At 40.2% G+C, this 13,890-nt stretch overlaps 1 protein-coding gene and 1 long non-coding RNA gene across 7 annotated transcripts in view; one reads left to right on the top strand and one right to left on the bottom strand.

The window, feature by feature from the left end:
- Nucleotides 1–13,890, top strand: part of LOC126384171 (uncharacterized) — a 35,621-nt gene that overhangs the window by 12,597 nt on the left and 9,134 nt on the right. The window contains exons 2-3 of the long non-coding RNA XR_007569237.1: nt 3,227–3,292; nt 8,550–8,616. This is a non-coding gene — a long non-coding RNA (uncharacterized LOC126384171). The remainder of the gene's footprint in view (nt 1–3,226; nt 3,293–8,549; nt 8,617–13,890) is intronic.
- The window catches only part of LOC126384166 (CCR4-NOT transcription complex subunit 3-like), a 43,727-nt gene that overhangs the window by 23,931 nt on the left and 5,906 nt on the right, over nt 1–13,890 (bottom strand). For all 6 annotated transcript variants that reach the window (XM_050035107.1, XM_050035110.1, XM_050035109.1 and 3 more), the window contains exons 2-5: nt 13,057–13,119; nt 4,508–4,575; nt 3,426–3,500; nt 1,151–1,240 (exon numbers count right to left, since the gene is read on the bottom strand). In XM_050035107.1, the coding sequence (XP_049891064.1) occupies nt 1,151–1,240; nt 3,426–3,500; nt 4,508–4,575; nt 13,057–13,081 (258 nt within the window). In that variant the 5' untranslated portion in view covers nt 13,082–13,119. The remainder of the gene's footprint in view (nt 1–1,150; nt 1,241–3,425; nt 3,501–4,507; nt 4,576–13,056; nt 13,120–13,890) is intronic.

The following is a 13,890-nucleotide window of genomic DNA, read 5'->3' as shown; positions in this document are numbered from 1 at the left end:
CCCCCCTACGTTAATCACTTATTGATGCTGTTTTTGAAGTATGAATAAGTCAATAAGTAATTTATTCCTTTGAAATATCATTGATGTATTATAGAAAAGTGATTTATCTTTTTATAAATGACAAAAGGCACATCTGCCTAATTTTTGCCGTGGTATTGTGATACTACTCAGAACTGTGATGCTTTTGTACTGTTAATCAGTTCAGTGTATGAACTACACTGTAGACTGGATTCTCTACTGACTCACATAAACAGTCCAATATGGGTTGAATCTGTGGTCTATATCGTCACTGCTCTGCATTGTTATAATCTGTGAACGCCTGGTCATGGGTCACAGATGACCCATGTGTGTGTGTGAAGCACACACTGCCTCTAGATTTACATTCAGCAACTACTATTTTTCTGCTGGGATTTTTTCAGGTTTTTTGGCCATGGATGCTCGCCATGACCAAATGTTCCTAGCGGAAACACTGGTTCAGGAACATAGATGAAAATAAAACACCAGTATGCTGACTGTTATCAGTGTGTTAATCCAGTTGTTCTCAACCTTTTTCATATCAAGGACCCATAAACTGATACAAATGAGGTCACAGAGGTCATCAGAGACCTCCAACAGAAAAGGTTTTGGTTGTTAGATTTGATTAAGACCAGATTTGCAGTTGTCTAAGACAGTTGAGGAGATAACTGTGGAGGAAGTGAAACCAATAATCTAAATATTCGCTTAAATGATTCTTACTAACACTAGACTCACTTCTACAGTAAATTAAATAGTAAAAATAAACTATTTCCAATTGTTCTGGGGACCCCCTAGAACTCCCTCTAGGACCCCTGGTTGAAAATCCCATTATTAGATTAGAAACATTTTTTGGCCAATATTTGTCTTGCAGGAATAAATGGGTTTTATAGATCCACAACACCCTTTCATTACAGGAAGACATATACTGGCCAAAAACTTGTTGATTATCTGGTAATCTATAACCTGATGTATCAATGCTATGTAATATATAGAATACAGAATTCAGACCTGGAGTTTGTTAAATACATTTTTTAGACTCTTGAAGACTTTCCAGAGTTGAGAACAAACACAATCCTCCAGAGTAAACACAAGTCCTGGAGGGAGTGTTATAATGAACGTGATGTGTCCTACTCACCGTTTCTATGAGTTTGCGGTTCTCTACTAGCTGCCTTTTGTCTTTGATCTCGTTGGATGCCACCCACGTCTTGATCTGGTCTCGAAGACGCTGGGGGACCAGAAGAAGAAGGAGAAGAAGAAGAAGAAGAAGAAGAAGAAGAAGAGGGAGAGATACAGAGCGGGGGAGGGAGAGAGATTGGGAGAGATACAGAGAGAGGGAGATGCAGATACATCAGTGAATACATGCAGCGACTCGTCCTCAACAGTCATGGATGGTGAACTTGGTGTCTGCATGCAGAAAACAGGCTTGGCTTGGAGTTTGGTCCTCATGGAAACACTGTGATGAAGCACACACTGCTTCTGGCTGACCAGGGTGATATTTAATACTCCACAATGCATGCACGCACACGCACACGCACACACACACACACACACCTCTCTGTGTGGGCAGGTTAAACAATATCACATCAGCAAACAATCAATGTCCTTTCATCTAATTTCAGGACTCAAACTGAAAAGACGTCAGACCTCAACCAATCAGCTCTGGCTGTTTCTAGCTATTTGTGTCACCTGCTGATTGGATAGAAATTAAGACCTGATTTACACCTGGTATTGACAAATAACCTGTATCTGGATATCTGATGAAAAACACGTTTACACACAGGTGTAAATTCACACAGAGTGCACTGCAGAGTGGAGTATGTCTAGTTCACATGGTGATCAGATCTCAGCTCAGTGTAAATGAAATAAATTGTTATTTCCAGGCCCAATGAAATCTGTACAGTTTAGCTACTTATTAAGAAAATATCCTGTGTACCAGAAAAACTGCTTCATTTTGTTAAATTCTGTTTTTCAAAGTCAATGAGATAGAGTGAAGCTTATGTTTACATTTGCTGATAAATCCCTGCCATGTTTGGTGTTTACAGTTTTTTGGGTGCTTTCCCAGTGTCCACATTTACTATTGCTCCGCAAATGTATTAAAGCTGATGTAGGCAGTTTTATTTTGGCACCACTGGGCAAAAATCCCATAATAAACTTTGAGCATATTGTACACCAATTGGTCAGAGAGAAAACTACTTCTGTACCTCCTCTTGGCTCTGCCTTCAGGCTTTAGAAAATCTAGTCCGTAATGGGAGACTTTGGCCAATCATAGGTCATTTCAGAGAGAGGGTGTTCCTATTGGCTGTTTTTACAAATGCAGATGTGTGTGCACGTCCCCTCTGTGAAAACCTGATTCAATGGTAGAGAATCCCTAAAGAGAATGTTTCTAATCAAGCATTGGTAACAACTGCCTACACTGCAAATCAACTCAAAAAAAGGAAGTCAGACTCATCAAAAAGAGAGTCTGACAATAAGCAAAATAAAGCGGCAAAGTGTTTCTGAGATGGAGAGAAATGTTGCTTATAGTTTCCCCTTCTGCTAAGTGTAGCCAAAAGCTCACGGCTGTGGCTTCAAGTTCACGTTTGTGTATCTAACGTTAGCTAGAGCCTCGAATCACAGTGTGTCCTCCCCCTCACTCCCCGCCACTACAGACCAACTCGCCGGTAGGAGAGCAGGCAGCAGCTCCGCAGATGGAGCCCCAGTCAGCTGCCACAGCAATATGAATGTGGTCAGCACAAACCCCAGGTCTGGGGAGCCTGACAGCCCTGACAGACTAGCAAACTTTCTTATGCTGCTGTTACACAGGTTGGACCCAGTGCTGCTAGTGGCCACCAGCCTGCTGTGACACCCAGCGCTGGCTGAATTTGAACCCCAACCGCTGACCAAAGGTCCAAAGCTACTGTCTGCTCTCCTCCTAGGGTGGCAGTCCACAGCGGTGGGAAACAAGGCAGAGGGACAGTGGGGTGGCTAGCAGCTAATTCTTGTCTCATTTATGGTCTGATAAACAGAAAGAGCGAACAGAGAGGCTGTTTGCAACTCTACCATTAGGCTAAGTAAGATTACATAAATCAATGTATGGGAAACACTCGGTTACTGTATGAAGCACCTGCATGTGCCCATGGTCGTCTGGTGGAGGGGCTTCGGACAGAGAGGAGGGAGCTGCTGGAGGAGGGTGTATTTTTATATTCTGCCTTTTTTTTTTTGTCTTTTACAGATTTCTGCAGAGCCCAGCTTAAAAGAAAGCGATCAGCTTTACGGACTCACAGTGAGCCCAGATACTGTGAGTTACTTATTTCATTTTAGGGGGAAGACCTGTGAGCACTTAAGCTCCATCTCTTTGATCAGAAATCTTCATTTCCAGGTGTTTCAGGACTTAAATTCTCATATGTACATCATCTCTCTCTGTATATTACCTGTAGCTTTTTAATCTCTTTCTTGAGGTCTGCTTCATATTTCTCCTTCTGGTTTGCGTTGGCTGCATTGTGAAGCTGTGGACGAAAGGAAACAAAGGGGTCAAACAAGTTCCAGTCAAAAAAGGATGCAGTGCATGCCCTTGTTTTGTCCACTCTGTAAATATCGATTACGCAATCTATGACAAGTTTTACAAGCCCGTCAATGAGGACTTTGTTCATACTTTCAAAATTCTGTGATCTGTTTTAGCTTTGTGCCATCAATTAATTTCAGGACACATAATGGTCTATAAATTAAGATATAGAAACAATAAATGTAAGACAAATAGAATATGAATATCTGTGGGGGTAGTGATCAGCATTAAACTCTGAAAAATACAACCACAGCAGCACAATAAATACAGGACAGGATAATGAAGGAAAAAGGGCAGCTGGGATATTTGGTAACTAAAACACTGCCTCTTTTGCCTCTTCATTAGCACAACAGATCTGCACTCTGTGCCTCTGTGCTGCTGTTAGGTCAGGGGCCAGCACCGTTTTAATAACAGCTCAGTTTATTACCAGTATCATGAGTATAGTTAATTCTGTCCTAGTAATGGTAAAATGTTTTTAACTACTGTGATTGCAGAGGCCTTTCGCCCAGCTATCAACAGTCTGATGAATTACACTCAGAGGCAGATAGGGCAAGAAATTCAGTTTATTCTATGACAAAATTCTCTGGTTCTGGCCTCTAAAGTGTGAACGTGTGTTGGTTTTCTTAGTCTTAGACAATTTTTAACAAAGTATTTTCAAGTTGTGGACAAAACAAGACATTTGAAGAAGTCATCTTTGACTTTTTTTGAAACATTTTCAATTTTTTTTTTTTTTGCATTTACAGACTTCCGGTTCCAGCTTCTTCAATGTGATCTGTATTTCTCTGTTTTAAACCATTATAAATGTAATATTTTCATATTTTTGGACTGTGGATTGGACATAAAAAGGGCTCTGGGAAACAGTGATGGGTATTGTTGAGTATTCTCTTACAATCTTAATGATTAGTCCAAACAATAATCTATGAATCGATCCCCGTGACGAGCCTTCCTCACCTTTTGCCAGATGTCTTCGAACTGTTCCACTCCCTCCGCTACTTTTTTCAGACATCGATCTATTTCCCCTGGAGAAGACAAAGAAAGGAGCAGAATAACAGCGGATTAGAGAAACTAGGAAATGATATTACTCATGTGAAGGTGAATGTAAACGTGTTCGAACAGTCAGGGCCATCTCTAAGAAGATTAGCTGATTATCTGTAGTAAAAATATGTATACCCAACATGCAAAGTAATCCAGGTACCAAAGTAAACTTACTTCAGATCACTCACACACACAGACACACACACAGACACAGACACACACACACACACACAAACACACACACAGCATTCCATATAACAGCAGCGCATTTACAAATTGTGTTTCACATCTAATAAAATATGCATATCTTAAAAGCTACATTATGCCTGTAAGTGAGAGGTTACACACAAACAAATATCCTGTGCACACCCAGCTGCCAGTTTATTGGGTACACTGAGCTCAATCTAATGCAGTCTTCTATAAATCTTCCCTTAATATAAAGGTCATTAATTAATCAATATTTGCCACATGAAATCATACAAGGTACAACTCTGTGAAATGCAATCCTGTCAGCTTCCTTAACTTGTGCACTGGAATTCAGGTTGCTTTCAAACCTAACCTGTTTGGTTCGGGAAAAAAACTCAGGTCCGTTTTGCGCGGTTAGTATGGTACGTTTGGCTGTTTCGAAAGCTGTCAGTCGAACCCTGGTGTGGATCAAACAAACGAACCAACATCGCTTGAAAAAGTGGGTCTTGGCCCACTTCCATACAGACTCTGGTGCGGTTAGTTTGTGGTGTGAAAGAAAACGAACCAACCACAGGATTTTATGACAGCAGATATGTGATCTTAACATGATTTCAACAGCCAAACTACTACTAAATCCATCTGCTGATGGTGAAATCTGTCCACGATCTCATAATTGATCCTGATATAGATTACGTATATCCCATAACCTATTTATGCTAATGCATACATGCAACCATGGCTACACATATGCACATCAGTGTGGGTATTTTTCCTGATTAAAAAGTCCATTAAAGTCCATTAGAGTCCATCAAAAAGTGTGTGACAGTGACCTCACAGTATTAACCCTGAATCAATACTGTACAAGCAACCTCCTTTTCATCCTGTGGTAGTCATTATTCATGTCATGCGATTGATTTGCGGTCTAATAATAGCTCACTAATGATGCTTACAATCAGTTATTTCTCTATGAGCTCTTTGAACATAAATATAAACACTGTAGAAGCATTAAAGTGCTGCTGCATAAATTTCTGTCAGTCAACAGAGTTTGATTTGCCCACATGGGTCCTGATGCAGGATGACAAACACCTTAATGGTCCACTCAACGAGTTAGGTTAGGAGTTGTGTAGGCTGCTGCTTTATAATTGTCGATGGCTCCACACAGGCTGCAGAGTGTGATTTTGTGGCTTCCTGGATTCACTGATGTCATTAATGATGTCGACACTGGTGTCCTGGAATGCGTTCCAGACTCTGAATGGCTCCATCTCTTCCATAACTGGAGGGATGCGCTGCAGATTGTTATATATCTCCATCTCATCAAGACCGCTGCATGGCTGCTCCTCCTGAACAAGGGCAGCAACTCTGCTCTGCAGCCACCTTTAAAAGCGTACAGCAGTGATCCAGAGCAGGAGCAGTACAACACCTCACATTCCAAATGTCACACCAGACCTTATTCACCACATAGCACACTCTTCCTCTCCTTTTCTCTCCATAGTCCTCTGCTCAGTTGGATCAGCATATGGAAAAAGAGTCACCTAGTTGAATGGTGCTGTTCAGGATTAAGCCTAGTTTTGGTGAATCAAAGGACGTTACAGTTGTGGATATACCACCAGAAACTGATGGGGGCATGGAGTTTGTCCAGTTTATTATCCCATGCCTGTACAACGGCTAGCAGGATGCTAGTTTGGCTGGTGCCCATCCTCTCCAACTTTTCCTTAATATTTATTGATGTTTACATTTGGCCAGCTAGAAGAAGTCGGCGGGGGGTGAGTTTGCAGACTGGTGAGTTGAGTTGATTTTAATCCCAAAAAAGTGACTTGCAGCCAGACGCCACCACCGTTGAATGCCAACCACAAAAAGCACCACCAACACTTGCAAAAGAGACATCTGTTTCAGAGAGGTGTTAATTTAACTGTATGATCATTTTGGAGCATGCAGTTTGTGGTGCATTATGCAGAGAAGTGTTTGTTATTTCGCCGATCCTGATAAAACACGCCACATAAAACTGTTGAATCTGCACCCCAGTGAACGGTGAAGAGTGTGTGCGTCAGATAAGAGGAGGACAGATGCCCCAGATTTATGTTCACACTCAGCACGTGACACACATCAGTTCTTCGCTATTAAATGTACACAGGGAAAAGCTCATTATTTTTTAACTTTTCATATTTCTGACTTGGACCACGCCAAAGCAAGTATTTTTATCTTCAACACGCCACAGAGCTGACGGCTTTTTTCCTGCATTTCAGGCTGCACTAAAGCAGACTATATTCTAGAATTGAAAAACAATGGTATGCATTCTTGTATATGATCTAAACTGGAGTCCTGGTCATGTGACTGCAGTCAGAACAGTAAAATTATAAATTGCTTGGTTCTTAGGCACGCTCCACAGTCAGGAAAAATGTTTGTCCTTGTGATTTCTTGATGACAGAAAATCCTGACATGTTATGTCTTGCACGTTCTTTGAGCTCATGATTCTGAAATTTCCCACAGCACCACGAAAGCAGCATAATGTTTATTAGTTTCGTCGACTCAGTCACAGTGTGCACACAATTATCAGTCTGTCTCTATCAACATTTGTAGACTGAAAAAAAAAAGACGGAGGCACAGAGCCTGACCACTACATCACATGACTGATTATCAGTAGAACTTTAATGACACATACACCATCAGTGTAAATGGTGTCAGAAAAGCAAAGTGAAATCACGTATGTGCATATCTGCAACCCACATCTATGTTAATCCAAGCTTTAATTGGCTACAGACAAGTTTTGTGCTATAACTTCTTCACAACGTAATGGCTATAAAATAGTGACACCATCTGCGTTTAGATTGGTTCCTTATAAACTTTGCTTTTACTGCACAACTCTGGCTGCCACCAAGGATGATCTACAGGGAAAATGAAGGCTGATTGGTGATCAACTCAGGCTGGCGCTGTTACTGTCTTCCTTAATGTTGTCATTACAGACATAGGCTGCATTCCTTTTACCTGAAAAGTCTGAGGTTGGCGGTGGCTAAGACATCATCTCCGTGTTGACCTTGTTCCAGTACAATGAGTTGGCAAACCAAGATGTTGTTTGTAAAACCAGTTCTAGCCAGGTTAGTCATTGTTATCAATACCAGTTGGTAACAACGCATTATGCTGTATTTTGTGTATAAAAACACAGTAGCAGCATGTCCACACCCAGGTTTGACATAAAAAAAGTGGTCACATAAAAAAAGTGCACAACTTTTTTTATGTGACCAAAATAAACTTCTACTAAGAATTACTGTTAAGCAGTATTCTAATACTGTTTTCACTACTGGTGATGTGCGGAGCAGCTATGATAGATTCTGAGGTCGGGAATGGTGAAGTTTCTCTGACTTTTCAAGTCAGACATCCAACTTCAGGGGGTGCTCAGAAATTTGGATGAAAGGACATTGATTGTTTGCTGATGTGATAATGTTTAACCTGCCCACATAGAGAGGTGTGTGTGTGTGTGTGTGTGTGTGTGTGTGTGTGTGTGTGCGCGTGTAGTAAATTACCAGTTACGTTGTTGACTTTGATATTAGGAAATAAATCTTATCTATTCTTGCTGCCATCTTTAATAATCTTTATTTTCAAACTGTCAGAACTCATTTATAACAAAATCTTGGGGTGCCAATAATGTGTGTATATAAACTAAGTATATCATTATTACTGCTTTTTTAACTCTGACTGTTAAGGTGGGCTAGCAAACTTCCTTTTGTTTGTGCGTGTTCCTCTGTGATCATTCTGTGTCCCCTCTCTAAATTCAAAGGTTTTTGCAGGTCCGTGAACAGGCAGAGCACTCAGATTGGTTGATCAGAGGAGCAGCTGCTGCAGAGGTGAGTGAAAGCACACTTTATTTTGCTGATTAGACCCAGCACTGGACTACGGGGTGTGTGAATTCCATGGGAACGCAGATGGTTTCATCAAAAACTCTGGAAAAAATGATAGACAGCACTAAAATAATATGAATTAACGAACTGTTAACTTTTACTTTGATTTCGCTTGGTGCTCTGCTGTGCTGTCTGTGCCCAGAGTAGGCTCTGCCGTGCACACATAGTTTGAGATAGAGAAAAACGCAGCTCCAAAAAAAAACTAAATGTGGTGGCATATGCTGATAATATGGTGTCGTGACACAGATAAATGAATGAGTGGGAAACCCTGCACTACTATTTACATGGTGGATTCCCCAAATTGGAAAAGCAGGTGGTTTCCTGCTGAGAGCAATGTAGAAGGAGCAGTAATGTCACTGCAGCAAATATTGTGGAACTCTTACGCAAAAAAACTAAAAACTGTAGTTTTAAACTTAACAGAGGAAAAAGAACTAAACTTTTAGCTTTTGAAATAATCAGTAAAGTTAAGCTGTTCCTTGTGTGTAAATGTGCACAGCATCTCTCTTAATAGGGAGTCAGACAGAGGATCTACAGCCCTGCTCTGTTCACATTTTAGAGATCATTGTTGACATTTTACTGTAAACCCACCTATGTGGACTATCTAAATAATGCACCCTTTAAATAGCAGTAAAATTCTGTGTGATTCACTTTAGACCAGGTTTTTGTTGGTCAATGGCACAATCACTTTCCGCTGCCACAGAACAACAACATGCCAACAATGGGCCTGACCACACCTCATTTTAAGACCTACACACCCATGAGTACACAGATGGGTGCAAGTACATCTGCTACTTAAAAAACATGGGCGCTGGCTGTGAACATGACAACTGCGTTGGTCTAAAACTAGCCATGACAGTTGCGCTGCGCTATGTGCCGCTATGCACCAGGTGTCAGATAGGGTCCTAAATGAAAGTCTGCAGGGCACCAGAGTTCCTGTGTGACAACCTTTCCAACTCACTAAAAACAGCAGATGCCAGGTCTCAATACTTTTACTATCAATACTTCAAATACTTAAGTCTTATTGCTTTTCTAATTGTTCAAATTGTATCAATGATGCTGTCGCTGATGGAGCAACGAGGAGTGACAAGGAAAGATGCAGCAGTCGGAGGAGTCGAGAACAGATTAAGTTATGTGAACAAACTCTTGTTTGACCTTAAACAGCCTTGATGTTAAGATTCTGCTGCGGGTGAGTTATTTTTAGATGAAAGTCTACATCCTCGGTAATAATACATTACAATTTGACAGAGCCTAGTTGGTGCTTCATCTTTTCTTCTTCATGCAAAGATTTTAGGAGCGGTACGTGTTTTGTTTTTATACAGACAGCCGTTGAGTTGTAGAAGTGACAGGAGCTCACGTGACAGGGTGAGTGATGGTGACAGAATCATCAATCCTGTCAAAAAAAGCACATTTTCAGCCTGCGGTGACAAACGTCACTTGAAAATAACATCAAAGTAAGGGAAAATTTCTGTGGGACAACAGAGCCTTGAGGTTTTCTGTCTTTACACAAAGGTCTGGGTCGGGTTACAGAGCTTGTTGTGGTGGGTGTGGAGGTTTGGAAGCATTATCAACGGTGTCCTGTGAAACGGTCATGCTGTTTAAATTTTTAAAAAGAAAAGCAGTGAGAGCAGAGCAGAGGAGCAGCAGAGGACTCAGATCTTGACTGTTCTCACTAGAAACAAAGTGAGTCTGTCTGAAGTCTGAAACATGCTCTGGTGTCTGTGAAACTCTGTGAAAGTGTGCCAGCATCATGAGCAGACTTTAGCACAGACGTCTGCCAAAACACACGGACGCAATGTCACCCTGTGCACAGTGTCACATTTACCAAAGAAAAACAAGAAAAAGAAAATAAACAGAAACCTTTATATAGAGATGAACAACATTCTCAATTCTCATTGAATACTGCAACACTGATAAATATCATAAAATGCCACATTACCTAGAAAATAAATAAATAAATAGAAAACCTTTTCATGGATTTTCACTGTTCCACCTGACAAATCAAAGTACTTATCACATTAGTTGGGATTTCACCCAAATGAAGTGCAAATTTTGACCAAATTTTCAGAAAATTGGTGAGGAAAATGTGCATTTACGTGCTTTTCCATCCACTACTGTTACGCCAATTTTGGGGGTTGGTTCATTGAGATTAGCAGTAGGTGGCGCTAATTTTCCAGTCGGGTGCCAGGTTAAAAGAACACCACTTAAACCTCAAACTAAGCAAAACAATAAATGTACGATAGCGGAGAGCACAGTGGACAGCGGAAACAGAGAGTTTTGAACTAATAATATTACAGCTATGTGCTCCTTGAAGAGTCCTGCTTTACCGACAAATACTGGATGAATACAATGAACTGTATCTACAAATGACAAGGAGTTGAATTTTTGGAAGTGTGCATGACTGCTTACCTGCAATCTCTGAACCGCCCGTTTAAGACCTTTTATACCAGTTAAGGCCTTATTTTTTAGCTTAATTAATTTTATGACTTTTAAGACACTGTAATGATCTGGGGCTACTCTGTTACAGCAAACTTAAAATGCACGTTTCTGTCTTCTCCTACACTAACTATGGTGCATTTTTTCGGGGGATAGACAGGGGTAAAACAATTCCTTGATGAACCTGGGTAAATCCATTAAATACAATCATCAATTCAAATTCTTTGCATCGAAGAGTCATTTAATCCATGTACAGGGCACTGTGTTTTGCATGGATGATGACTGCTTTTGATGACATGGTTGCAAAATGGAACAAGAGAGAGAGAAAAAAAGAAGGTTAAAGGGTAGAGACAGGCCGGACAGAAGACAGAAAGGTCAAAGGGTGCAGTTGACCCCAGCCCAAGGCCAAGGGGGAGCACATGAAAAGGTCTATGGTTGTGCCTTGAATGAGATCAAGCACAATTTACTTACTGACTTAAATCACTGACAATACAAGTTACATGTATTGTCATGATAAATAAATGTATTTTTATCATTAAACCACATTTCAATGTGCCGTCTGATACTCCCACCCCCTCATAGGTATTGTGAAATGGTGCGGTCCATCTGACAGAGGGGGTCAGATGCACATCTATGTGCAAAACACACAGCTGACAAAGTTAATGTAAATCGGACTGCAGCCTGATTATCTAAGTCGGAACACCTCATCAAAAATCAGGGTCCCACTTTGGAAAATGTTGCCCAAATTTCCTAATAGCTGGCCTGCCTGTCACCACATGTTAACTCATGTTGCCTTCCAAGAAAACAGTAAAGGCTCATGTTATGCCTGAGCTGTAGTAAAGCTGCACAATTCAAAAGGAACTTTCATGTGTAATTAATTTTTTTGTGTCTTTAATTTTAGGTACTTAGTACTTTAATTTGCTTTTGCGTTTCATTTTTGCATGTTTTCTTTAGGATCAATAATATAATCCGGCACCTAAATGCACTAAATGGGTTTAGTTTTGACAGATAACATTCCTGTACGTAATTCAAGCAATACAAAATGTGGAATTAAAAAAAATAGTAACCAATTACTTGTAAATTTTAAGATACCTGTCTTATTTTCTCTTTTATGTGTTTTCTATTGCTCTTTCATAAAGCAAAAGTTTTTTTCTTATTCAATTACTCCATTAAACGATGGAATAATCTGTAGAATACTCAATTACTAAAATAAGCTACAGCTGCAGCCATAGATAGAACGTTATCCAATCCCAGTGCTATAAACAACCACAAAATGCAACGTTTTTAAGGAAATATATCAAGACATATAGATGCAGAAAGAGTCAGATACTGAAACTGGAAGCATTACAAAATCCACTAAAGACCACTGCTCCTCTCCAGTTTTTTCTTTATATGTTCTTATTTGAGAAGGTAAAAAGTGTCAAAAAGTTCAGGTAAATCCATCACGTTTGAGTTGAAGCTACAGAAACCAAAACACAATGTATTTCTCTGACTCCCTCTGCAGCCAAAAACCTCTAACCTGGCAGCTTGCACGACTCAGTAAACAAGCTACTTGTGAGCTCATGTGACTTCTGTTTACAACGCCCTGCTTCTCTTTCAACCACGCAGCGTGAAACTAAAAGTATTTCTTTCTCTTGAGGTCACATAAAAAGACACAGAGTAACCAAGCAGAAGTAGGTGTGATCACACTTGAGCTGTAAACAATTTTAAACATTTGTCTTGACCGACTTTAAGTGACAGATGGGTGGAGTTCATCAACAAAGATGCCAAAGGGAGACTTTTAAATCAAAGAAACGTAAATTACTCTGAAATATGTTTCTGTGATTGTGATGCTACCTGTTTATATAATTTGTGGTAAACCTCACCCACTTGGCGCCTGATCAAACCACAACAAATCCTAATTTGCATCGACTCAGGTGTTTGATGCAACACACAAATGCTCAGAAATCTCACCTTGAAGTTTCCTTTTATCGGCCATGACTGATGACTAGGATGATGTCTTCATGCCTTCTTTCACTGCAGAAAATAGAGACAAACGGGGTTTATTTGAGTGTTTACTCATTTATTTAATCAAGGACAATGCACATTAATAAACACAAGCAGTATTTTTCCATAAACTAAAAATATCAAAGAATATGCACTGACGAAATGGTCACAAAGACAAGCGGAGACTGATGGACAGATGGGAAAGAGGAGACAAAAGGGTAAAATATGCAAACAGTTTTCCTCCTTATTGTTAAGTAGCTGCCCTGCTGGATTAACTTTGGGCATCACACTGAATCCCTGATGATAGAGGCGCAGCTCTGCGGCTCAATCTGACCTTTATCCTCTGAAATGTCCCTACAGGAATGAACTGTAACTAAAGGAAACATCCTCTCTTAAATACTTTTGTTTCATTAATCTGTGACGTTCAGAGTACCCAAGGACTCATTCAAGTGTTGCAAAGTAGCGTATCTGTTGAACAAAACCTGCCGCTCATCGATGATTTCTACATACATTTTTATTACGTATTTTTCAACAACACAAGGAAACAAGCTTGAACTTGTTGCATTTAATGCTCCATTTCCTCAGTATAAATGTGTCAGCTGCATCATGGAGTTCATCATGGAGTTCATGATCATATGCATATCAGCTGATTTGTGAGGACTGACAACAAAAATGTGAAGATAATTGTTTATGTTTACAGCTGATGAATCCTATTCTGCAATCAAACTCCGATGTGGCTGCTGGAAATTTTACAACATGACTGATATGATATGATATGCTTGACTAGTTTAGCTCAAGATA

The sequence above is a fragment of the Epinephelus moara genome, chromosome 22 (genome assembly GCF_006386435.1).
Source record: "Epinephelus moara isolate mb chromosome 22, YSFRI_EMoa_1.0, whole genome shotgun sequence".
In the NCBI taxonomy this organism is placed as follows: Eukaryota; Metazoa; Chordata; class Actinopteri; order Perciformes; family Serranidae; genus Epinephelus; species Epinephelus moara.
This window is presented reverse-complemented; position numbering and strand designations above follow the sequence as displayed.